Source organism: Astyanax mexicanus, chromosome 18, assembly GCF_023375975.1.
Source record: "Astyanax mexicanus isolate ESR-SI-001 chromosome 18, AstMex3_surface, whole genome shotgun sequence".
Classification (NCBI taxonomy): Eukaryota; Metazoa; Chordata; class Actinopteri; order Characiformes; family Acestrorhamphidae; genus Astyanax; species Astyanax mexicanus.
In genome coordinates, this window is record NC_064425.1 from 9,234,621 (window position 1) to 9,260,859 (window position 26,239).

Here is a 26,239-nt window from a genome sequence, read left to right on the forward strand (position 1 = left end):
TTAAAGAAACTAAAATATATATATATATATATTTCTTTTTTTTAGTTATTTCACATTTTGTTTTTGTTCTTCATTCATAGTTTTGATGCCTTCAGTGAGAATCTACAAGGTAAATAGTCATGAAAATAAAATTTAAAAACGCATTAAAAAAGAGAAGGTGTGTCCAAACTTTTGGCCTGTACTGTAATATATGAGTTCCACATTTTGAACTGAATTACTGAAATGAAGTAACTTTTCAATGCTATTCTAATTTTTTGAGGTGCACTAGTATATGACTTTTCTACACCAACACACTACACAATTACCTCTTTAATTAAGTAAGTAATGAAAATGAGCTCTGAATTCACATTTCATAATGAGGATAATTAGGCTGTTTTCTTCATTGTGTCTTTTATTCCCCTACGCTAATCCACGGAAGCACGTTAGAGCAGCACCTTAATGGGGCAACGTCTGTCCCGTTTCGGCAAACCTAATAGCCGCCTAATTCCATCAGAGCTTTGGGAATGAGCTGATTTATAATGGGAATCCTAACGTGATTAGTTTGGAAGACGCCGCACATTAAGCTACTTAACAGTGGAAATCCAGAGTCATAGAGTCACTCATTTATAACACTAGAACACATTAGAGTTCATTATATCTTCAGTTTTTGATAATTGAAAATAAACAGCAGGCAGGTGTGTTATAGTCCAAAAATGATGCTTTATTGGTGCTTTAGGCAGCCCGTCCCCAAGGACTGAAGGCGTTTTATACAAACTAAAATGATTCAAGTTCACTGCACAGCAGACAAATGCAACAGAACACAGCTACAAAGACTGGATTTCACATATACGCGACCAGTCAAAAGTGAGACTTTAGTCCAATCACGTTAAACTGAGCTAAAGGCACAAGTTGTTGCCATGTGGGTCAGCCAAACGTGACTCTTCAAGTAGCAGTTTTCAGTTTTCCAGTTTCTAACAGTCTTTTGAAGGTGTAGGAAACAGCGCTCACCGCTCTTTGGCTTCATCTGTAATTTGTAATCTAATAAAAAGACTTCTACTTTTAATAGTTACAGAAATCTCTGTGTTTTACATCTTGTTCTAGTTACTATGATGAAAGTGTAAATGTGCTTTGTGTAAGTGTGTAAATCAGGGGTCGGCAATAGCTGGCCCGCGGGCCACATCATGAAACTTCAGGCCCGCAAGGTTGTTTGAACTATAACAAATTATCATTTATAAAAAATATTAAATAAAATGTTGCTCTGGTGAGCTTTTGTTCACATTCCTCCCCTGTCTCTCTGTCACGCTTTAGTTTCCGCCCATCCCTATATCCTTATAAGGGTGTTTTTTTCTAGCTATGTCTCAATTCACTAGACGGTGCAGCGATAGTGTATTGGAACACGGTTTTAGCTTTATTCGGATAGTTGTTTAAAGCATGGACACTGAGCAAAGCATGGTCCAGCCTTAGTACAGCCTTACGGCTGTCCAGCAGCTCTCCCAGCCAGTCTCTCTCTGACCAACCCTCCAACCCCAATTAAATAGTCTTAGGTAGGGGGAAGGGCAGGATGTATGACTCAGCACTAAAGCCAGATGTCTTCCCTGGAAAGTTAAAGACCTTTGACCCATGAGCCTAACAATAGGTTATCTTATAACCTGGTCTATGGTATAAGAAATGCTTACACTGGTAAAACTAACACAGAATCTAACAATGATTAAAAAATTATATTCTACAGTCCTGATAACCTGGGTTTGATCCCGCGTAAGAAGTGGTATGTTTATTTATTTATTTATTTTTTTCCTTTCTTCTTGGGTTTACCTGCTTTGAGATCAACTGTTCTGCAATTGGGTTCAACAACCCTCTGGGCTGGAGAGCTACTAGTCTGTAGCACTCCATCCCATTACACTTCATTTTCCAAAACAGATTTATTTTTTTTGTGGCCACCACGTAATGGCTTGGAAAATATCTGGCTCGTGGCCAAACTGAATTGCTGACCCCTGGTGTAAATGCTGCTCAGAACTGCTTTACTTCGCTTTTGTATTTTTTGTTTGTTTTTTTTTTACAATACTAAAATCACTTTTTTTCAGTTTTCAGTTTGTTTGCCTTCTACTATTTGCTTTGTACTATTTCCAGTTATTGACTGGACCTGAAGAGCTTAAATGGCAAAAAAAAAAGAAAAAAAAGGGGGTGTTCTAAAACTTTTGACCGAGAGTCAAGTTAGATTTAAAAATAAGTAACAGTAGACTTCAATACACAACACAGATGCAACCATTGCAAGGGCTGCTACAGTGACATATTTGAGTCCTGAGTGTTTTAAATGACACAGTGATGTGATGTGTCTCTCATACTTGCAGGCAGTGTTGGGCACGTTACTTTGAAAAAGTAATTAGTTATAGTTACTAGTTACTTCTCCAAAAAAGTAACTGAGTTACTAACGGAGTTACTCCACTATAAAAGTAACTAGTTACCAGTAAAAGTAACTATTGCGTTACTTCGCCCTGTAAAAATAAATAAATAAAGAATAAATAAAGAAAATAAATGATGTAATTACTATTATTATTAGAAAAATAACAAACAAAAATAAACCCAAAATGTTGACAAAAATATAGTCTAACGAATAAAAAAAAATAAGAAACGAAAAACTCCACAGGACCAAAGAAAATTACTAAGACATGTAATACTGAAAAAAAAAAACGGAAAAAACAAATACACGTCTGGGGATAAAAATTAAACAAACCAAACCACACTCAAAGAAATAAATGCATATATAAACAAAACAAAAGAATGGACAAAAACAACAATCCGTTAAAAAAAACTAATTTAAATCCATTAAAAAACTCATTTAAAACAATCACAGGCTTTTTGCGCAGAATAATAAAAGTTTCGGTTAGTTTCAGTTTCAAATCATGAAAACAGCTCACCAAAACCTCAACCTATCCTTTATATTTGACAATATTTGATTAACTTACAGGTCCTTACTTATTTTTATTTAACTGAACTGATTTGTAAATTATTTATAGGCTCGCGCTGAATTCAGCTCCGCGCTGCAAAAGAGAGAGAGAGAGAGAGAGAGGCGCAGCGCATTTTGCCTGATTTCTCTTTATTAATTAACAGTACATTTGTTGGCTTTAGTAAGTTTAATAACATTAATTTTAGTATACTTGTCAGATCTTATTTATAAAAACTTTTTTTAGAAGACAGAGGTTATTCTGCGCGCAATGCCGCGCCGCTGCGCCAAGCACCACTTTGCGTGCCTGACATTTCAGAGCGCTGGACGAGATTTTAATTCATGAATTAATATATTTAATATTTTAATAAATTTGCCCTGGTGATAAGAAACGAATGCTAACATATAGCGTTATATTTCTGTGTATTTCAAATGTTTTAAGTTTTATATAATTGACGGGCAGCACCACGCGCCAGATTGACAATGTGCTTTGTTTTTCAGATATAAAAGTGAAATTCAGTTAAATAATAGCAAAGTTAACTAAAATAAATTTATGTTCAGTCAAAGTTATTTTCTCTTTTAATTTTCCATTTCAAAACTCCAGCATTTGAGTGAGAATAAGCATCTGTTGAAATTTTTAAACAGCAGAATGCCTAGTTATTTAGTCTGTGTACTAAACATAAATATAAATCCTTATAACTGACAGAAATAAATATAACTAATAATAATTTATAGTTACAGTGCAGATTTTTAAGTATATATATTTTTTCATAGTTGATTGCTGAAGGCTCTGGGTGTGGTTTATTTTTATGTGGTAAAGATGTGATGGTATGGAGTATTTTGGAGCGCAGGGTGAGCAATCGCGCTAAGCTTTTTTCCGCCGCCAAGATAAAAACACGCCAGAAATTTACCTCAACACACATCATTTCCAGACCACCACGCCCATCGTTGTTAATATATTCCAAAGTCCAACGCTATTTTAAGGACGCGTGCAAGGCCTAAAAATAGACTGTTGACGGGTGGCAAAGCGCCAAGCTACACGCCTTGTGCGGGGTGTATGATAGGGCTCTTTGTCTGTATGCGCAAAGTTAAAAAAAGTTCATTCAGCTGCTAAAGTAACGTGCAGTAACGGAGTGTCGAAAATGGTAACGGCGTTATAGTTACAGTCAGAGTAATTAGTTAGATTACTCGTTACTGAAAAAAGTAACGGCGTTAGTAACGCCGTTTATTTTAACGCCGTTACTCCCAACACTGCTTGCAGGGTACATTTTGGATTAGTCTTTCATTAAAGGGGACATAATAAGTTATTTGCACAAAATCACTCTCATATAAAGAGAGTAACAGTTTCAGTCAATTTCAGAATAAGCCGTTAAAAGACTACAGATTCCTCCCTCAGACAAAGTCTGCTGGCTAATCCTGCTGTGTGCTGTCTGAGGTTCTCAGCCAGCAGACCCAAATGACATTTCTTCAACTGAGCTAGTGGGTGGAGCTCTGATGGGGGTTTATGGGTGAGGGGTGGAGCCAGGGTGGTTCTATACAGTTTTTTTTTTAAGTGTGACATCACAATAAGAGAGCATCCAAATGGCTCATAGAAGCAAAGGATGATTCCTGACACCAAACTCTTTCAGCTGATTCACAGAAAACAGAAGGATGGATTTTTTTGGTGTTTGGAGTGTTTATAGGGACTATAAACTATTTATCTATTTATCTATTGTTTTCTGATTGCCATATGTGTAACTGCATCTACTTTTTTAACAGATGAAAAAACCTTCCTCTCTGACTGATACACACCTGGGCTCATATCATACTTCTACATTCACACCTCTCTTTTTGTCTCTTTCTCTCGCTATCACACACACACACACACACACACATTATGAACAACTCTAGCACCTATATGTTGCAAGAGAGACCCCCAGTGGTGGCCTTTGCCACATTATAACACCCCCACCCCCCCTCACCTTCACCCCACCAAACACACTCCCACCAATAATAATCTCTGCTTTACTGTTTTCCAATGTTACTCACTCCGGATAAGAGAGTCAGATGAATACCACGTGCCCCATCTCTCTCTATCACTCTCTCTCTCTCTCTCTATTCTCCCCCTTTCTCTTGTCTCCCTCTCTCTATTACTCTCTCTCTCTATCCCTTCTCTCCCTTTTTCTCTCCATTTCCCTCTCTCTCTCATCTCTCTCTCTCCCTTTCTCTCTTTATTTCCCTCTCTCTCTCGTCTCTCTCTCTCTCATCTCCCTCTCTTTATTTCCCACTGTCTCTGTTTCCTTCTCTCCCTTTCTCTCTTTATTTCCCTCTCTCTCTCGTCTCTCTCTCTCTCATCTCCCTCTCTTTATTACCCTCTGTCTCTGTTTCCTTCTCTCTCTCATCTCTCTGTTTCCCTCTCTCGTCTTTGTCTGTCTCTCTCTCTCTTTATTTCCCTCTGTCTCTGCTTCCTTCTCTTTCTCCCTCTCTATTTCCCATTCCCCTCTTTCTCTCGCTCTCTCATCTTTATTTCTTATCTTGCTCTCCCTTTCTCTCTCTATTTCTCTCTCATCTCTCTATTTACCTCTCTCGTCTGTCTCTCTCTCTTTATTTCCCTCTGTATCTACCTTCTTCTCTTTCCCTCTCTTTATTTCTCTCTCACATCTCTATTTCTCCATCCTGCTCTCTCTATTTCTCTCTCTCTTTCAGTTCAATTCAGTTCAAGGTGCTTTATTGGCATGACAAATGTGTGCTACATTTGCGTTGGCAAATCCTGAGTTACACAGTTTTAGCGGTAAATTAAAAGAATAGTGAACTGATTCAGAGATTACACAACTTCTGAAGTGTAGGAATAGAACATAATAGAACAGATTCTACATTTTAAAACAATTAAGCAATAAGGGAGAGTAATGAGACAAATTAACCAAAAGTGTTTGTGTGTATGAGTAAAGTGTGTGTGTGTGTGTGTAGTGTTTGTGTGTATCTCTCTTTCTTTCCCTCTCTGTGTGTGTCTCTCTCTCTCTCTCTCTCTCTCTCTCTCTCTCTCTCTGTGTGTGGAGCAGTAGGAGCTCAGGCCTGTATGATAGTGATGAATCGCGTTTGTAGAGCTACTTAAGCAGGCTTGGAGTTGGCTGCTCCTCTCCAAAGAGAAATTAATGGCGGACATATAAAACACAATCCTGCCCTGCCTGAGCCAATTCACTTAACAAATGAGCTTTATGTTAATGTAATCTGCAGGGCAATTTATAATTAGAGAAAAGGAGTGTGTGTGTATGAGAGAGAAAGAGAGAGAGAGAGAGAGAGAGAGAGAGAGAGAGAGAGAAAAGGCCACGATGATTGATTAACTTAAAAATATATAATTTAATAACAGGCAGGTCCACCGACTGTCCAACTCACTGACTGTTTGCTTGGCTAATTGGATAACTAGTGGAAAACTGACAAACTGACTAATCTAATCAACTGATTGATTTACTGACATTTGTGACATTTGGTTGATTGATTGGTTGACTAACTGAAAATGTACTAATTGGTTGATGGACTGAATAAATCAAAAATTCTAAATGTTTGTTGGGTTTGGGGGATTTACTGACTGATTCACAATCTGTATTTGACTGACAATTTAATGACGGGATATGTGACTGATTAATTTACTGACATGATTGGCTGGTTGATCAGTTGGGAATGAACTGATTTATTGGACACCTAGCTGATTTGATTAGCTGATCAATTGATTGACTGATTGGTTATGTGACAGATTTGACAGACCTTTTTTTTTTTGACAGACAGACTAAATGATTTCTTGATTAAGGGATTAACCACTGATTTAATTTATTGACTGATTGAATAAATACTGTTCTGTAAAAAAAAAAGTCTTTTGTTTTTGCTTTATCATACTTTTAATCATTTCAGATTACCAAACAAACTTTAATATCAGACAAAGATAACCTGAACAAATACAAAAAGCAGTTTATAACTGATCATTTCAAATTATTAAGGGAAAGAAGCTATCCAAACCAACCTGGCAACATGTTAAAAAGCGAAAACCTTTACAAAAGTGGCCACTGACCTACTGAAATTACTCCAAAAGAGCTGGGGAACTCATCCAGGAGGTCACAAAAGAATCCTGAACAACATCTCAAGAACGGCAGGTCTCACTCGCCTCAGTTAAGATCAGTGTTTATGATTCAATAATGAGAAAGAGACTGGGTGAAAATGGTCTCTATGGGACACAACGACCCGTCTAACATTTACCAACAAACATCTTGATTAAATGTTGAGACAAAAGTAGAACTTTTGAAAGGCGTTTGACCCGTTACATCTGATATAAAGCTAACAAAGCATTTCAGAAAAAGAGAGCATCATACTGAATGTAAAACATGGTGGTGGTAGTGTCGAGATGGTCTGGGGCTGCTTTGCTGCTTCATGTTCTGAACAACTTGCTGTAATAGATGGTACCAGGAATTCTGCTGTTTACCAGACAATCGTGAAGAAGAGTGTCCAGCCATTAGTTTGTGACCTCGAGCTCAGGCGTACTTGGGTTCTGCAGCAGGACAATGACCCAAAGCACACAAACAAATCCACCTCTGAATGGCTTATAAACATAATAAAAAAATGAAGGTTTTGGAGTTTCTGGCCTAGTCAAAGTCTGATTGAGATGCTGTGAATGATCTTAAATGGACTTGTTTGGAAAATGCTGGAAAATCCTCCAATGGTGTCTGAATTAAAACAATTCTGTAAAGAAGAGTGGGCCAAAATTCCTCCACAGAGATGTGAAAGACTCCAGTTGATTGCAGTTGTTTCAGACAAGGGTGGCACAACCAATTTATTGGGTTTAGAGACAAACACTCTTTCACACGTGGCTAGACTGGTTTGGATGGATTTTTCTTTTTTTCTTAATAAATTAAAATGTCATTAAAAAAAGCTAAAAACGTACAATAAAAAAGCAAAAACACAATAGAAAGCTACAGTATAGGGGGCAAATACTTTTTCACAGGACTGCATATCATCACACAGTTCCTCCAGCGTTATTCCAATCCCACTGAACCCTGAGTAGAAGAAGAAGAAGCCACTGGAGGACTGCTGATTGCTCAGCACCACATGACGACCTGAGCTGGGAAACCCTGTGTAGCCATGTGTGTAAATGAGTGTTTTATTCTGACATCAGCTGAAGTGCAGCGCTGCGGCCGGCCGGCCGGCGCTGTGGTGCGAGAGAGACCCCTACTGGAAGCTGGACAGGAAGTAGGGTGACGTGGAGACTCAGAGGGAGTGAGAGAGAGAGAGAGAGAGAGAGAGAGAGAGAGATGTGAGTGACCTCAGGTAAACCCCATTGACTATACAGTAGATACCCTTATTTGAAACCCACATATGGTATTACTGCATTCACAAGGCATTCACAATCCCTGTATTAGTGATTAAGATACACCTATTATTAATTTTACTCCTCTATAATTAATTGCAATCCAATTGCAATGAATTGTGATGGTATCACTATCATTAACTTTGAGTTTGAGACCCAAAACACATTTCCAAGCTCTATTTACTCACTATCCAGTGCACTGTTTGTCAAATTCACTCAATGCTAAGCTTTACAACCTGCAGGTCAGCAGAAAAACCCATCAATAAGGTACTTTTGGGTGTAGGAACCAATATTTCTCAACCTACGTAGAGCGCTAGACATGCAGTCGGGAGTCATTCAAGTCATTGAGATTCAGTCCTTCTCTCTCGCTGACAGCCAAGTCTGATACACGCTCTCGCTCTTCCTCTCTTTCTCTAGCTCTCTCTCTCTTTTTATTTCATTTATTTTCCTTTCATTTTACCAAGGAGTCCGTCTGGACAGAAAGGCTGCCACCGCTGCTATCCGCCTGCCGAATGCAAGCAATACGTTAAAAAGAAAAGAAAAGAAAAAAACGAGAGACAAAATATCCTGTCAAAACCTCAAAACCTAGAAACCAAACACCACAAATGTCTCAATGGCCATTGGTCACTTTTTTTTTTAGGTCAGCTCCCGACCATACTCTCAGGTTAACATCGGCAAACGCCACTTTCTCTTATAGAAGCTACGCTGATTAGGGCTTTAATGGCTAAAACGTTCCAATAAGAGCGCTGGAGCTGAAGGACTAGGGCTGTCCGCTGTAGTTCAGCCTCATAAATCAATGTGGCTAATGGACACAACCAGCCCTGAAGCTAGAGACGCATAGCCAACACATGCCTGCACCAAACTGGACCATTTCAGACATCGAATGGCGGTCAGTATATGTATACAGTATATGGCCTTGATGGTGCAGACCATGCATCGACTGTTGGCTTAAATGGACACAAATGCAAAAAAAAAAAAAAAAAAAAGAAGAAGAAGCAGATAAGCAACAGCTAAACAAGCCACTTGGCTGCCTACCATTATTAACATTGCAAGCAGCCAATCAATGCAAGAGGAGATCAATGCATCAGCTTGAACTTGAGCACTTTAGCTAGATCTGCAAAGGTTAAGAACGCTGATAAAAGATGGAAAAAGGCTGAAAAAAGCTGAAAATCCTCAATAAGGCCAAATTCAAATTTTCAGTCAGTACCCATACCCCTTGTTTTTGAGTGTCACCACTAAATTACACCCTTTGGAAACAAATGTCAAGGGTAAAGTGATAGAAATTGGACAACTCTAAAAAGTGTTGAATATGTCACCAAAATAAACAAATAATAAAAAAAGAACACTTAATTATATGCTAGTAGCAGTTGCAAGCAGTGTTGGGTGACCCTGCGACTTTGTTGTGATACCAGAAGATTGATAGGGAGCTGAATTTAGCTATTTGCTAGTTTCTTACTCACTAATTGTTCTCATTCCACCTTAAATGCAGCAGAAGCCAGAATGTAACCAATGCAGCATTTAAGGTGGAACAGAAAAGATAGTTACTAGCAGTAATTTGCTGGAAATTTTCACCCTACCCTTCTATTCCAATAAAAATTGGGCCATCCCAATGAGCAACACAAAGGAATAGGGCTAAACAGTAGAAGTGAATGGTGAAATGGGATTGAGACTAATTGGGAGTATCGGTTACCACTAATCTATCCTAAACCATATTTTTTTCTATTAATAGCTGAAATGTGTTCCTTTTAAGTAATGAAACAATCCCAGTCCTGCTTAAAATTTATATTGAAATTTACTAACTTTTAAAAAACACCTTTATTTTAGTATTGTATTGTATTGTATTTCCGTGTCAGGTTCAACGGCGCTATAGGTGTGGATGATGTGTCCGTGTACTTTGTTATGCAGACACCAAATCACAATATGCAGATCAGTCAATCAATAATATCGCCCTCCTACTGCCTACTGGCATCCAACCATCTGTCTCTCACCAGCTCAGCCAATCAGCTCTCCCTCCTGCCCTGCCTCTAAACCCATACATCTCCCAGTGCCACTCCCAAACTACCCCTCCTGTTTTTTTTTTTGTTTTTTTTTATATTTCTGCAAATTCGAAAAGCTGAGGGTGGACTTAGCTAAAATCAGGGGGTTGTAGTGCCCCTTGAAAAGTGATCTTGTTGTTCATTTATGAACATTAATAAACTCTTTATAAAGGACCCTTATTTTAAAGTGGTACCTACATCAACTCTTGACAAGTTCAGCACAGCTGTTAACTCAAAAGCCATTCCAGGTGACTCTACCTCATTAGGAGAAAATGGCAATATGTGCAAAGCCCTCAAATGTCATCTAAAATATTAAAACTAAAATATATAAAATGTTTTAGCTTGTTAAACACTTTTTTTGTTTAGTAAATAATTCCATATGTGTTTTTTCTTCATAGTTTGGATGACTTTAGTATTTAATCTACAATGCAGAACATTTTTAAATAATGAAAACATTCTGAATTTATATTAAGTGAAAAAAAATATTTAAAAAAGTGAAGGTCAGGTAATCCTCAAATACGGTTGCAAAAACATTACAAAGAAACTGGCTCTCATCAGGACTGCCCTAGGAAAGGAAGAGCAAGAGTCACCTCTACTTCACAAGATACACTAATTTGAATTTTGACTGGTACTGCATGCAGCTTTTGATCATCAGCATGTCAGCACATGGAATATGGTGTCATTTCTTTTTATCCAACAATACAGCAAAGCAGTGATACAGCAATATTACAGTAATATTTTCTGCTGGAAAGAAACCTTGCCCTGTCTAATCCCTGGATTTGATTCTCAGGGATCCATGTCTGCGCAGATAGAAATCAGAACAGAGCTGCTTTCTTTCCGACAGCAGACCGTCCACTTTCCCAAATACCAGACAGCATAAAACCTGTTCAAAGGTTCCAGCAGGATACAAGACACAAGAACAATTCTTCATGGTGGCAGAACCCAGAAAGAGTCCACTCTTTAACACAGCCGGGATCAGACGGATTCAGAAAGTAAAAGCTCAGGTTTGGCTGGAATGTGGCTGGCGATGTGGCTGGCATGGAACCAGCTCTGACCTGCTCTTTAAATGCATCCGGTCGAGTGAAAAACTCTCTACTTTTATGCAGTGAAGTCAAACGAGACGAAGCCACTCAGCCTGGAAACCACACAATTTCAAATCCAGACAGGACCCAGTCAAGCACAGTCTGGAGCCCCTAAGCGACACACACTGCTCGGTCCAGATTGAGCTAGACCACTGGTCACAAACCATTTTCATACACATATCGTTCCCTTATGCAAACCACTCTCATACACATACTGTTCAAGCCATTTGACAGTCCAATGTTACATTATTGAGGTCCTACATCCATTGACTCTAGATTCCAACAGGCAGCAGTACATGGATGACCATTGTCCTGTCGTCCATTTAGAAAAGGACTAGATGGATATTACTTGTAAAGTCCTGCAATATTGACAAAAACATATTGTGAATGGTTGTTTAGAATGATGCCATACAATAAACACTTGTGGCTTCTTGAAGTGCAAGCCAAATGTTTGGGGTTCTCCTTGGAATCTGTAAACTAGGGATGACCGATACCACTTTTTCCTTACCGATACCAGAAAAGCTGGTATCGGTAAGGAAAAAGTGGTATCGGTCATCCCTAGTTTACAGATTCCAAGGAGAACCCCAAACATTTGGCCGATATCGAGTACCGATGCCAATACCAGTCTTATCCTGAATAAGATATAATAACCTGATTGGCTGCTTCGCAGTTTCCGCCTTTTTTTTTAAAGATCTGTTAAGATGATTAGCTGCAGTAGATAATGATTGACAAGAAGCTCCTGTTGTCGACTTAAAGTTATTCAATTGACCATGTAATGATCAAAATATGGTAAAAACCAGGAAAGTCTTTAGGCGCTTTTCAGATTTTCTATTTAAATTTTTTATTACAAGATATATGTGCAGTGTTCCTTTTAGGAGCCCCCTCTCCCCCCCTCCCCCACCTCTCTCTCAGATTAATGCGTCTCCTGATTGACTGACAGATTTCATTCACATGCGTGTTGTAATGAAGGCAGAGGGTTTTAATACGGCTTTAAAACAAATATATTCTTCTGGCTCAAATTTCCTCAAGCACTGTTTGGACCTAAATGATGCACACAACATTATGGGTGACAAAAGAGGACAAATTGTTGGTGCACGTCTTGCTGGAGCATCTGTGACAAAGACAGACAGCAAGTCTTTGTGATGTATCAAGAGCCACAGTATCCAGGGTAATGTCAGCATACCACCAAGAAGTACGGTGGCCGAGAAAGCCCAGTGCAGTGCAAATTGAAAAGCGCTGCAAAAGCACAAAACACATCCATCAAAATGACAACACAGGCGCAGCAAATAGAAAAACGCGCTGCAAATAGAAAAACGCGCTGCAAATAGAAAAACGCGCTGCAAATAGAAAAACGCGCTGCAAATACAACCACAACACAACGGAAGTGAGTCACAACACAACGGAATTTTCCCGGGGGACCTTAAAAGATGCTGTACCAGCTGTATACAAAGGACAATAAGTGGCAAACAAGCTTCTGAAAAGTAAGTTATGTTTATTACCTGTGATTGCCACGGTTGTGTGCATATTATCAAAAGTTCTGCTTCACAAAACGCCTTGTTTGCCACTTATTGTCCTTTGTACACATAGTGAAGTCGGAGACGTTACTGAAGAAGCAGCTTAGCTGGTATAGTATCTTTTAAGGTCCCCCGGGAAAATTCCGTTGTGTTGTGACTCACTTCCATTGTGTTGTGGTTGTATTTGCAGCGCGTTTTTCTATTTGCTGCGCGTTTTTCTATTTGCTGCGCCTGTGTTGTAATTTTGATGGATGTGTTTTGTGCTTTTGCAGCGCTTTTCAATTTGCACTGCGTTGGGCTTTCTCGGCCACCGTAAAGAAGGACCAACCACATCCAACAGGATTAACTGTGGACGCTGTAGGAGGAAGCTGTCTGAAAGGGATGTTCGGGTGCTAACCAGGGCTGTGTCCAAAAAACATAAAACCACGGCTGCTCAAATCACGGCAGAATTCAATGTGCACCTCAACTCTCCTGTTTCCACCAGAACTGTCCGTCGAGACAATAAATAACTGTAGTCTAAAACCAGGTGTTTCAGTTGCATTGTCCAATCCTCTGTATATGCACACTATCAGTAATGGATATTTAATAAAATCAGGAAAAAAGATAAATGTGTACATGTTAAGAATGGTACTTACAAAAATGCTAAATAAAATAAATAAATAGATTAAATATATCTATAACATGCCGACACACAGCAGCGGTCAGGCTGAGGGGAGTCAGCAGCAGCACTCCCCCGCGTTGTGTCGGCCGATCCAGCTGTGCTGCTGATTAGAATCGGTGAGATCTCAGTCTGCTCCGAGCTGTGAGGAGCTTAATGCATTAAAAACCAAACAGTGAAGCTTTTTCCCTCAACACACTAATAATTACCTCACAATCAATTCTACATTGCAGCCCGCCCGAGTGTTTCAGAACCAGCACCGCTTTTAACTCTCTCTATCTCCACCCTGCAGCTTCTCTCTCTTCTCTCTCTCTCTCTCTCTCTCTCTCTCTCTCAGTTAGATTCACTCGTTCTCACTCCATCCACTCTCTCCAACACTTCAACCTCTCTCTCTCTCAGGTTTGACAAATTTACATCTGTATTGTCAAAGCACTGCAATCATGTACGTTATATATATATATATATATATATATATATACACAGCCATGAAAAAAGAGTTTCTTTGATTTTACCTAATTAAAAAATCAAGAGGAAGATGGATGATCACAAGCCATCAAACCAAACCGAACTGCTTGAATTGTTGCACCAGGAGTAAAGGCATAAAGTTATCCAAAAGCAGTGTGAAAGACTGGTGGAGGAGAACATGCCAAGATGCATGAAAACTGTGATTAAAAACCAGGGTTATTCCAACAAATATTGATTTCTGAACTCTTAAAACTTTATGAATATGAACTTGTTTTCTTTGCATTATTTGAGGGTCTGAAAGCTCTGCATCTTTTTTGTTATTTATATTTTTTTTTATATTTGTCATTTTCTGCAAATAAATGCTCTAAATGACAACATTTTTACTTGGAATTTGGGATAAACGTTGTCTGTAGTTTATAGAATAATGCAACAATGTTCATTTTACTCGAACATTCATCTACAAATAGCAAAATCAAAGAAACTGCTGTTTTAATATAATTACATTTATAGAACAAGAACAAAGAAAATATATAAAATAACCTATAGTTATAGTTTATGTTTCCATCACTGTATGTTAGTCTCTATCTCCATCCTCTCTTTCTCTTTCACTCTATCCTCTCTCTCTCCTTCCTCTTTCTGTCTCCATCCTCTTTTTTATCCTTAATTCACTCAACTCCTCTCACAGTCACTCCAGCCCCTCTCTCACTCCATTCTCTTTCTCTCTTTCTTTTTCACTCCATCCTTTCACAAAGTCACTCCGACCTCTCTCTGTCTCTCTCACACTCCATCTTCTTTCTCTCAACCTCTGTCATCTCTCCATTTCTCTTTATCATCATCATACTTTCTCTGTTTTTCTAATTAATTTACATCATTCTTATTCACGCACTGACCCCCACTCTTTCTCTTACTATTCTCTATAATAACTATTTTCCTTTTCACTTTTCACTTTCTCAAACCTCTCTTACACTATTTTTTCTCTCTCTCTTTCCTCTCTTTCACTCCATCCTCTGTCTCTCATCCTTTCTGTCATCTCTCTATCACTTATCGTTCTTTAATACTATTTTCTTTCCCTATTTCTCATTCATTTACATAATTCTCTTTCTTATTTACTTACTCCATCCCTCTCTCTGACTCCATCCTCTCTGTCTTTCTTATTCTTGTTCTAATCTTTTTCTCTCTCTCCATCCTTTCTCTCGCTCCCCGCCCTTTCCTTTTCTCACTCCCTACTCTTTGCTCTCTTTCTCATTCATTTACTTAATGATCTTTCTTTTTCTTTCTCCATACTCCATTCTTTCACAGTCACAGCATCTCTCTCTCTCTCACTCCACCCTGTATCTTTCTCCATCCTTTCTCTACCTGTCACTCACTCCATCCTCTCTTACCATCCTCCACGTCTACCTCCCTGTCTCTTACTTCACTCTCTCTCTCTCTTACTGTCATATCTCTCTCCTAACTTCTCACTCTATCTCTCCATCCTCTGTCTACCTGACATACTCCACCCTCTCACTCTCACTCCATCATCTCTCTCTATCTCTCTGTCATTCCATCCTGTCTTTCTTTTTTTACTCCAATCTCTTTCTCTCTCTCCCATTACGTATCTATCCTTCCTGTTTGTCATTCCATTCCCTCTCTTAACTTCTCTTTATCTCTCCATTCTCTCTCTACCTCTCCGTCACTCCGTCCTGTCTTTCTCTCTCTCTCTCTCTCTCTCTCACTCCATCCTCTCTTTCATTATCTCTTCATCCCTTCTTTCTTATCCCATCACTCTCCCTCTTTCACACACTCCATCCTCTTCTTCCCTCACTCCATCCTGTTATTCACACACTCCAATCTCGCTTTCACTCCATTCTCTCTGCCTCACTCTCACTCTGTCCTCTTACTCTATCATCTCTTTCTCTTTCCATTCCCTCTCTCTTCCGTCCTCACTCCATCCTCACTCTCTCTCCGCCTTACTCTTGCTATGTCTTTTTACTCCATCATCTCTCTCTCTCCATACTCTCTCTCAACCCCACACTCTCCTTTTCTCACTCCTTGCTCTCTCTCTCTTTCTCTCTCATTTACTCAATTATCTTTTTGTTTCTCTCTTACTCCATACTTTATCCTTTCACAGTCACTCCAGCATCTCTCCTATATCTCTCTCCATCATCTCTTTACCTCTGTCACTCACTCCACCTTCTCTCATCCCCCTCATTCCTTTCTTTCTATCTCAGTTTCATCCTCTCTTTCCCTCACCCCATCCTTTTATGAACACACTACAATCTCTCTCTCATTCCCTATCACTCCATCCTCTTTCTCTCTCTGTCACTCACTCCATCCTCCCTCTAATCCTCTCTACATACTTTCTACCTCTGTTTCTCACTCTATCCTATCTCCATCTCCATCCTCTCTCTCTTATTCCCTATCACTCCATCCTATCTCCATCTCCATCCTCTCTCTCTTATTCCCTATCACTCCATCCTATCTCTTTCTGTCACTCACTCCATCCTCTTTCTAATCCACTCTACATACTTTCTACCTCTGTTTCTCACTCCATCCTCTTTCTCCATCTCCATCCTCTCTCCATCCATATCCTCTCTCTGTTAATTTTTTTATCACTCTATTCTCTGTCTAAGTCACTCACTCCATCCTCTCTCTATCTCTTATTTCCTATCACTCTATCCTCTGTCTCTGTCACTCACTCCATCATCTCTCCATGTCCATCCTCTCTCTGTCACTCTCTCCATCCTCTCTTATTCTTTATCACTCCATCCTCTCTCTGTCACTCACTCCATCCTCTCTCATCTCCAAATTCTCTCTTATTCCTTATCACTCCATCCTCTCTCATCTCCACCCTCTCTCTCTCTTATTCCTTATCACTCCATCCTCTCTCTAATACCCTCTGCATACTTTAACTCCATCCTCCTGCATCTTCATCCTCTTCCTCTCTCTCTTATTTACTATCACTCCATCCTCTCTCTCTACCCTCTTCATACTTTCACTCTATCCTCTCTCTCTCTCTCTCTCTCTCTCTCTTTCTGGTTGTGTACAGTATTTTCTCCAGGGCTCAGCGGGCCCCTATAAACCCCTCTCACTCTCTCAGCCGGACCCCCGGAGCTCTGAAGCGCCCCTGGGGGTCGCTGCGGGTCTCTTTGGGTCTCTGGGGGTCTCGGGGGTCCTACCTTGAAATCCGAGCAGTCCGATCAGAGCCGGGATCCAGACAGCGTGTATCCACAACAGACTCATCTCCTCTCCTCCAGCCAATCAACACACGGCAACGGACGGCTCGCGCGCGGCCTCGCAAACAAACCCAAACAAACGCGTTACGCGGCGCTCGCGCTCCCGGTTCCGAATGATCCGCTCGCGGGGGGGTCCAGGTAAAGCGACAGACAGCTCCGAGCGCGTGGCTCCTCCGAGGCGACTCCGTCCGGATACTGCTGCTGCAGCTCTCTCTCTCTCTCTCTCTCTCTCTCTCTCTCTCTCTATCTCTCTCTCTAACTGGAGAAAAGTGCGTGCCTGAAGTCTCATTGTTTTTTAAGCGTTGTTTTGGCGCCACCTGCCGCCTGCAGAGCGCAGCGCACCCTGCTGCCCCCCTTCATTCCCAATGAGGGTCACGGACTAAACCCACATCACCCCCCCCCCCCCACTCCCCCCACCCCTCCAAACCATCCCACCACCAGGGTATTGGTGTAGATAACATTTTTTAGGGGTGCTTAAACTCAATATTGCTTAAAAATAGGTCCCAACATCCCTAAAAGCGAAAGCAAAACAAGTATCTGCTCATCAATCAAAATAATTGATCAACTCAGGTTCCAATCACTTCCACGTGCACAGATGTATAAATCCAAGCTCCTAGGCATGCAGACTGTGCCCTTTCAAAGCATTTATCATCCCAAGTAAAATGGACCCCACCCCTGGGCCACTGCAAAAAAAACATAAGTCTCACAACCCCACCCATCCACTCCCTCTTTAAATCAATATAATATTTTTTGTCAATGAAAATATACTGCACATGTCTCGCCAAAAAAAGTCTCCACCTGGATGTAAGTAAGTAAATGATGTGGGGTCGATGCTGCAGTTGGTCTGCAGGTTTAGGTTCAGCAACAGTATGTGCTGAAAGAATGAGGTCAGCTGACTACCTGAATAAACTGAATATAGACCAGGTTATTCCATCAGTGAATCCATTTTTTCTTCACTGATCACAATCCCAGGATGTATGGGGCTGGAACCACTTCAGTTTCTGAATCATTTCCTCTGATTTTGGTATTTATAGGTAAATGTTTGAGTAAAATGAACATTGTTGTTTTATTCTATAAACTACAGACAACATTTCTCCCAAATTTCAAATACAAATATTGACATTTGGAGCATTTAATTGCAGAAAATTAGAAATTTCTGAAATAACAAAAAAAGATGCAGAGCTTTCAGACCTCAAATAATGCAAGTTTTAAGAGTTCAGAAATCAATATTTGGTGGAATATTTTTTTTAATAACAGTATTCATGCTTGTCATGTTCTCCTCCACCAGTCTAACACACTGCTTTTGGGTAGCTTTATGCTGCCACTCCTGGTGAAAATATTCAAGCAGTTCTGTTTGGTTCAACTAATTACAATTAGTTATATTATTTTAGGATTTTAACATTTATATAGAATCCAGCTTAAGAAAGCCCCAAGCTAAGTTTAGTACGCAGAATTATTTCTTTTAGCTTAACATAGGATACTAAAATACATGAATGTTTCAGTGTGATTGTATGGACTAACTGTTCTAGTTCATTACTAGTATTGACTGCCAGGCAGGTAGCTAATATAAACATTGCACATATATTTTGTAGCTAGACAACCTGTTGCTAAATTATACCATTTGTACACTTAGGCCTAATTCGTACCACAGTAGGATGCAGCACCTGTACAACAAGTCTAGTCATTTAATTTACTTACTTTACTTACTTACTTAGTCCTCTTTGTCCCTTTTCTGGACATAAGGCCGCTATCAAAAGCCTCCACTTGTTTCTGTCACTGACCACATGTTGTGCTTGACCTCAGGTAAGGTTCATCTCCTGCAGCTCTGATGTCATCGTCCTTCGCCATGCTGTTTTTGTGTTCCTCTCTTTCCTTTTACCAGGACTTACGATGCCAATTTAGGGATACGCTGATTGCCCATCTCTTTAACACATGACCCAGCCTTTTGAGACAAAGTGTCACACTTACATCATGTATAGAGCACTTTATGATGCTCATTGCTATCTTACACCCTGCTAACAGTCTATTTTCACGCCATCCACCTGCATCGTTTAATTAGCAACAGTGCTTGTGACTATATCCATGGTCTGGAAATTAGTGTTCAGGTCATTCAACTGTCAGACGTTCATTGCTATCTTGGCAGTGAATTGTCAACACAGGTGTGCTGCCATACACCCCCGCATTGACACGCAGCAGTGATGAACAAACCCAACTTTTACATCAACAATAAACAGAATGAATGAATGTGAACAAGCAGGTCAGTTTCCTCTGCTGAGAAACGTTGGACACGTCCAGGTAGCTGCGCTGTTAAAATAGCAATCCGCCAAAGTCAGAGATCACCTGACTCTTAAAGTGAATGTGAGTCAAGTGACACGCTGATTGGTTTATTTCACTCTATGCCCAAAACTCACACATGATTAATTAAGAGGATTAGTACATGCCTTTTGCATTTGTTGAGCCATGCAAGGTGTACTTTTCCCATTGTTATGATAGCAAAGACACACTGACATTGCCCTAGCCATGCTTTTAGGGGCCCTAGCCATGCCTTTGGGGGCCCTAGCCATGCTTTTTTTTAAGGCCCCTTATTAAAATGCATGAGGCATTGTGGCACTGCTCAGATTTCAACTTCTGGCTATTAGGGGTCCTAGGAAAAAAGGGTGGACATTTTTTAGAGGGCCCTGGTTATGAGAGCTCCTACCAGGGGACCCTAGAGAACAGAAAGGCATACTATTAGATGGCCCTTGATCACGAGGGACCCTGCTATGGGTCCCTTGACTGCCATAAACCATAGAAGGCATTACCATGGCTCCTTGACTTTCTAGGGACCTCCAAATTGCCAGGCAAGCTCTTTGTCCAGGGGCCCAGACTATCCTTAATCCGTCCTTGACTGTGAAGCATGGGGGTGGATGCATCATTTTTGTTTGTGCAGTGTTGCTGCTGCTACTAGCACTGGGAATGTTGAATGAACAGAGGTAAGAATACAGGGGTTGGACAATGAAACTGAAACACCTGTCATTTTAGTGTGGGAGGTTTCATGACTAAGTTGGAGCAGCCTGGTAGCCAATCTTCATTAATTACACATTGCACCAGTAAGAGCAGAGTGTGAAGGTTCAATTAGCAGGGTAAGAGCACAGTTTTGCTCTAAATATTGCAATGCACACAACATTATGGGTGACACACCAGAGTTCAAAAGAGGAGAAATTGTTGGTGCACGTCTTGCTGGCGCATCTGTGACCAAGACAGCAAGTCTTTGTGATGCATCAAGAGCCACGGTATCCAGGGTATTGTCAGCATACCACCAAGAAGGACCAACCACATCCAACAGGATTAACTGTGGATGTAAGAGGAAGCTGTCTGAAAGGGATGTTCGGGTGCTAACCCGGATTGTATCCAAAAAACATAAAACCACGACTGCCCAAATCACGGCAGAATTCAATGTGCACCTCAACTCACCTCAACCTGTTTCCACCAGAACTATCCATCGGGACAATAAATTATTGTGATCTAAAACCAGGTGTTTCAGTTTCATTGTCCAACCCCTGTACAACCCCTCACAAAATACCAGAAAATCCTGGATGCAAAGAAAGCTAAAAAGAGGATAGCTTCTTCTGGAATAGTCCTCAGACTGACCTGTGTAAAAACCTCAGCAGGTCCACTGTACCTCGTCAGTGTCGCTGACACTGTGCTGCTGTTCCACCCGTTGTCCTGAGGCCAAAACCTGAGCAGTGATTGATGGGGTAGATGGGGGCTCATGTACTCTGCAGAAACAGATGAGCTGCAGTCTTGTGGTACAGTCAATTTTACATTAGGTAAGCTCTCCTTTGATGTACGTATGATTGGCCTCGCATCAGCACCCAGTGAATACATGCCATTTTAAAGCGTACCCCTAAATAGATACTCATTATGATCCAAATGAATAGAGTGAAACGGAGACGGAGAATGGAGAATTTTGTAGGTCAGGGACAGGCAAAGAAAGCCTCATTTTCCATAGAATGGTATAGAATGAAAATCTAAATCTATTTTTTTAAAGAAGCTGCACTATGCAATATTACTAGACTTATCCTTAAAAAAACATTCAGAAGTAGAGTGTAAAACGTGTGATACAACAGGCCAGACATCTGAGCATGAAATAAAGCTGTAGAGGTTCCTAATGGAATCCTGCCCATCTCTAAATGTTAATATTGAGCCTACCCCACCCCCTTTGGTAAATAGATTATAATGGGAAAATTGAGGTCTAGCGAAGTTTCCAAATCAGTGATGGTTTGGAGAGTCATGTCATCTGCTGGTGTTGATCCACTGTGTTCTATCAAGTCCAAAGTCAGTGTTTTGCCAGAAAAATCTTACAGCACTTCATTCTTCCCTCTGATCTCATTTTCCAGCAGGACTTGACACACTGTCCACACTGCAAAAAGTACCAATTGGTCTAATATATTATTTGAATTTTCTAAGATGCTGATTTTTGGATTTCCATTGGCCATAATCACCATAATCATCAACAATACAAGAAATAAACGCTTTAAGTAGATCACTCTGTGTACATTTTGAAATGAATTACTGAAATAAAGTAACTTTTCAACAATATATTTTTTGTTTTGACTCTTTTTGGTTTTTGACTTGCCCTTATAGCTCTGTCGTCTGATTTTGTGTCTTCGTCTGTCTTTTTTCTACTTCTTTTTTTCGGTATGTAATTTATAAGCGTTTTTTTTTTTCTTTTTAATCTGAATCTTTCTGATTTCTGTCCATTCCTGACAAGTCTAAATCATAATCAAATATATTGTTCCTGGTATCTTCCTTTATCTTCCTGCTGAACAGCATTGCAGTCTGACTCTTCCTTCTGAATGCAACATTTATTTTTTATTTTTTTTGTATTTGATGATGAGTGCACTTTCTGTCAAAAAAGTTCTAGGCGACGCTTCTATGGAAGAACAAAAATATATAACTAAGCATCTTCTGCTGCTTAAAAATGATACAGAAGCAGAGTGCAATGCATGTGTGATACAACACTACAGCTGTAGAGGTTCCTAATGGAGTCCGGTGATAATCCATCAGGTCCATACAGGTCCAATAATCTCATACAGTTCCTGCAGCCTCTAAATATTGATATTGAGCCTAACCCTCGCCCTTTGGTACACAGAGCAGAGAAACTATGCCACTTTTGTCAAAACTAAAGTTAAGGAAATTAGTCTTTTTGACTCTGTTTTTTGCCTTGCCTTTACTGCTCTGTCGTCTGTTTTTTTGTCTTCATCTGTTTTTTTTATACTACATTTTTCAGATATGTAGCTTTTTAGCATTTATTCTTTATCTTTTCCTTTTTTTTAATCTGAAACCTTCCGATTTCTGTCCATTCCTGTCAAGACTAAATCATCTTTTATAATCATTCGCTATTGTTCCTGGTATCTTCCTTTATCTTCCTGCTGAACAGCATTGCAATCTGACTCTTCCTTCTGAATGCAACATTTATTTATTTTATTTTTTCATTTTTGTCACTTTCTGTCAAAAAAGTTCTAGACGACGCTTCTATGGAAGAACACAAAAATATAATTAAGCAAATTCTGCTGCTTAAAAATGATTCAGAAACCGAGTGCAATGCATATGTGATACAACACTACAGTTATAGAGGTTCCTAATGGAGTCCTGTGATAATCCATCAGATACATACAGTTCCTGCAGCCTCTAAATATTGATATTGAGCCTAACCCCCGCCCTTTGGTACACAGAGCAGAGAAGTTAAGGAAATAAGTCTTTTTGACTCTGTTTTTTGCCTTGCCCTTGTCTTTTTTTTTATATGTAACTTTTTAGCATTTATTCTTTATTCTTTCCTTTTTTAAATCTGAAACTTTCTGATTTCTTTCCATTCCTGACAAGTCTAAATCATCTTTTATAATCATTCGCTATTGTTCCTGGTATCTTCCTTTATCTTCCTGCTGAACAGCATTGCAATCTGTCTCTTCCTTCAGAATGCAACATTTATTTATTTATTTATTAATTTTTTTGTATTTGATGATGAGTGCACTTTTTGTCAAAAAAAGTTCTAGGCGACGCTTCTATGGAAGAACAAAAAAATATAATTAAGCATCTTCTGCTGCTTTTACATTAAATATCCTTGTTACGTTTTACCCCGCATTACGTTGAGTCCCACTTTCCCCTGTTCTAGCGTTCACGTCTGACGCTGATTAATTGCCACAGTTCTGCCACACGTGCAATGTGGTATAGAATCGGCCCTTCAGACGCTTCTCAGAGGCTTTTTTTATTTTTCCGCGCTTAATGAGATTCTTTCCAGCATTCGGGGAAATTTCGTCAAAATTAGCGCGTGTTTAATGAACTGTCCGAGACAGCACTGCTTTACTCTGCTAAAAGCCTGCTGAGAGCTATCTCCCTACCTCTGTAGTTAAAACCGGAATAAACGCCTGCAGCTTAGTTCCTCCTCCGAAGAGAGCCTGTGCTCCTGGCGCAGCTCGGAACATGAAATCCCACTCCGCTCACTTTGAATTTGTAGCGGCAGGGAGAATAAAGTTAGCTTGGCTCGTACTTTCAGATCTTTCAAAGAGACTTACTCTCTATGAGGAAGGCAGCGGCGGCTGCGGCGGTGGTGGTGGGGGTTGGGGGAGGTGAGGGGGGGATGTAAAGTGGATTCCGCCTGCCAACAGGGAATATCGTAGCTAATAGACATGCCTTGTAGTTCGCCGAGCTCCACGCACTCGTCTTGCCATGAGGCTGGATGGTGCCGTAAGATGTAACATAGTGGAAGTTGAATATCGGACATTCGTTCGTTTCTTCCTTCCTTCCTTCCTTCCTTCCATGTTATTGTCCATCACTTTTCCACGTGGGAATACGTGCCACCTTCTTGTGAATTCTAGTGAAGAGAGTGAGCAGTTCCCATCATATAAAGAGAGGGACAAGTGTTAATTAACGGCGAGGACGAGGGAGCATCACTTGTACATTCTTCACAGCCATGTTCCATCAGGGAGGTAATTACCGCCAAGCTCAGGGGCACGTCCAGCAACAGCTGCATTGCTGCATTGTGAAGGAAATTTGATGATTTGAGATGGTTTGAGAGACCCTACACCAGGGGTCGGCAATAGGCGGACCAATAGGCATGAAACATCTGGCCCGTGAGGTTGTTTGAACTATAATGAATGTTAATGGAAAAAAATAAAAATAAAATGCGTCTCTGGCCAGCGTTTGTTTATATTCCTCGATTGTCTCTCTATTTTCCGCCCATTTCCATTTTTTTCCTCCTGTTCTCGGGCTCCCGATCTCCTTATATTCTTATATTTTTCTTGGCTGTGTCCCAATTCACTAGCAAAGGCAGTGATAATGTATTAGACCACGACCCTGACGACGGAACGCTGTGTTTATTTATTTATTTTTCTTTCTTCTTGGGTTTCCCTGCTTTGAGATCAACTGTTCTGCAACTGGGTTCAACAACCCTCTGGGCTGGAGAGCTACTAGTCTGTGGCACGCCATCCCATTACACTTCATTTTACAAAACAGAACTTTTTTTCGTAGCCCACCAGGTAATAGCTTGGAAAATACCTGGACCAAGACCAAACTTAATTGCAGATCCCTGCCCTACACTATACTGACAAGAGTATTTATAAAACGCAGGTGTTCCAGTCACTTTTTAATGGCCACAGGCGTATAAAAGCAAGCAGGTAGGCATGCAAGGCACTGCTTCTACAAACAGATAGCATGCAGCATCTGTGCAACAAGTCACTTCTAAATATTCCACAGCCAACTGTCAGTGAAATTATTATAACACAGTGGGAGAGACTGGGAACGACAGTGACTCTGTGCTCTGTCAGTGTAAAATAACACAGTTGAGTCAGCGGATGCTGAGGAGTATAGTGCACAGAGTGATCGTTAAGGAGCTTAATATAATGGGTTTCCATGGCCGAGCAGCTCCATCCAAGCCTTACATCACCAAACCAGGATTGTCAGGTGTCTGGTGTATTCTAACAGATCATTAAACATCAAAAGTCTACCTAAAGCGCAGAGTGGTCCAGCGGTCTAAATCGCGGCCACTATGAGCGGGAGGTCGCAGGTTCGAACCCCAGCTCATGCAGCTTTGCCATCAAGCTGCCGGCGCACAGAGGGAGCAAAATTGGCCCTGCTCCCTCCAGGTGGGTAGATGTTGCTCTCTCCCCACATCACTCCTAGGGTGATGTCCACAACCCAGGGCGTCTGTGAGCTGATGTATCAGAAAAGCATGAGTTAGTTTTCACCCTCCTGGTGTGTTGGGGCATTACTAGTGATAGGGGGAGTCCTAGTGAGTGGGTTGGGTAATTGGCTGTGTAAATTGGGGAAAAAATGGGAAAAAAAATTGAAATAAAATTATAAAAAAAAACCGTCTACCTATATAAGTGAATGTGGACACGTCTCCTTCAGAATTAATGGAGGCAATGCCCATGCGAGAAATTCAATGCAGCTTAGCAGATACTTTTGGCAATATATTGTTTGAGCATATCTGTTAGATGGTATCTCTGGAATAATGTCAGCTCTTGCTGATATTTTGGCTTGATATTGTAGGTCCTCATTAGACACTTTCTAGAGCAAATTCTAATACCTGGTGTGATATGGAGGATAGGGGTACTTAAAGACTTTTTCAATACTTAACACCTTGACTGAGCTGAGTTTCCACTGGAATTACTAAAGTGGATAGGTCATCTTGACTCATTGAAAGTGTTTCAAGTGAGACTCATTCAACCATGTCTGTGGAAAGACTGATCTGGTTTTCCTGAGATTTATTAATAAGACAGAAAATACAATTGAAGCGAATTAAACAGTCTGTAGAGTCTGTTGAAACTTTCCAATGATATTTGAATCTCATGCTTGGTGGCTGTAATGTAGCACTGTTTAAAATCACATCTTCAATGCTTTAGTGCTTATTTTTTCTGCATCATGTAGCAACTTAAAAGTGTTAAACAAACCAAAATACTCTGTGAAGAAGCATTTAGGTGCTCTTATTTAAGGAGCTGTTGATCTGTGGTTTCTGAGGCTGGTAACTCTTCCTTTTC

At 40.2% G+C, this 26,239-nt stretch overlaps 1 protein-coding gene across 1 annotated transcript in view; it reads right to left on the reverse strand.

Annotated features, from left to right (window-relative positions):
- The window catches only part of LOC103041663 (limbic system associated membrane protein), a 1,356,419-nt gene extending 1,338,996 nt beyond the window's left edge, over window positions 1–17,423 (reverse strand). Inside the window, exon 1 of the mRNA XM_049467007.1 lies at window positions 17,166–17,423. Coding sequence (XP_049322964.1) covers window positions 17,166–17,229 — 64 coding nt within the window. The 5' untranslated portion in view covers window positions 17,230–17,423. The remainder of the gene's footprint in view (window positions 1–17,165) is intronic.
- Between the last annotated feature and the right edge of the window lie 8,816 nt (window positions 17,424–26,239).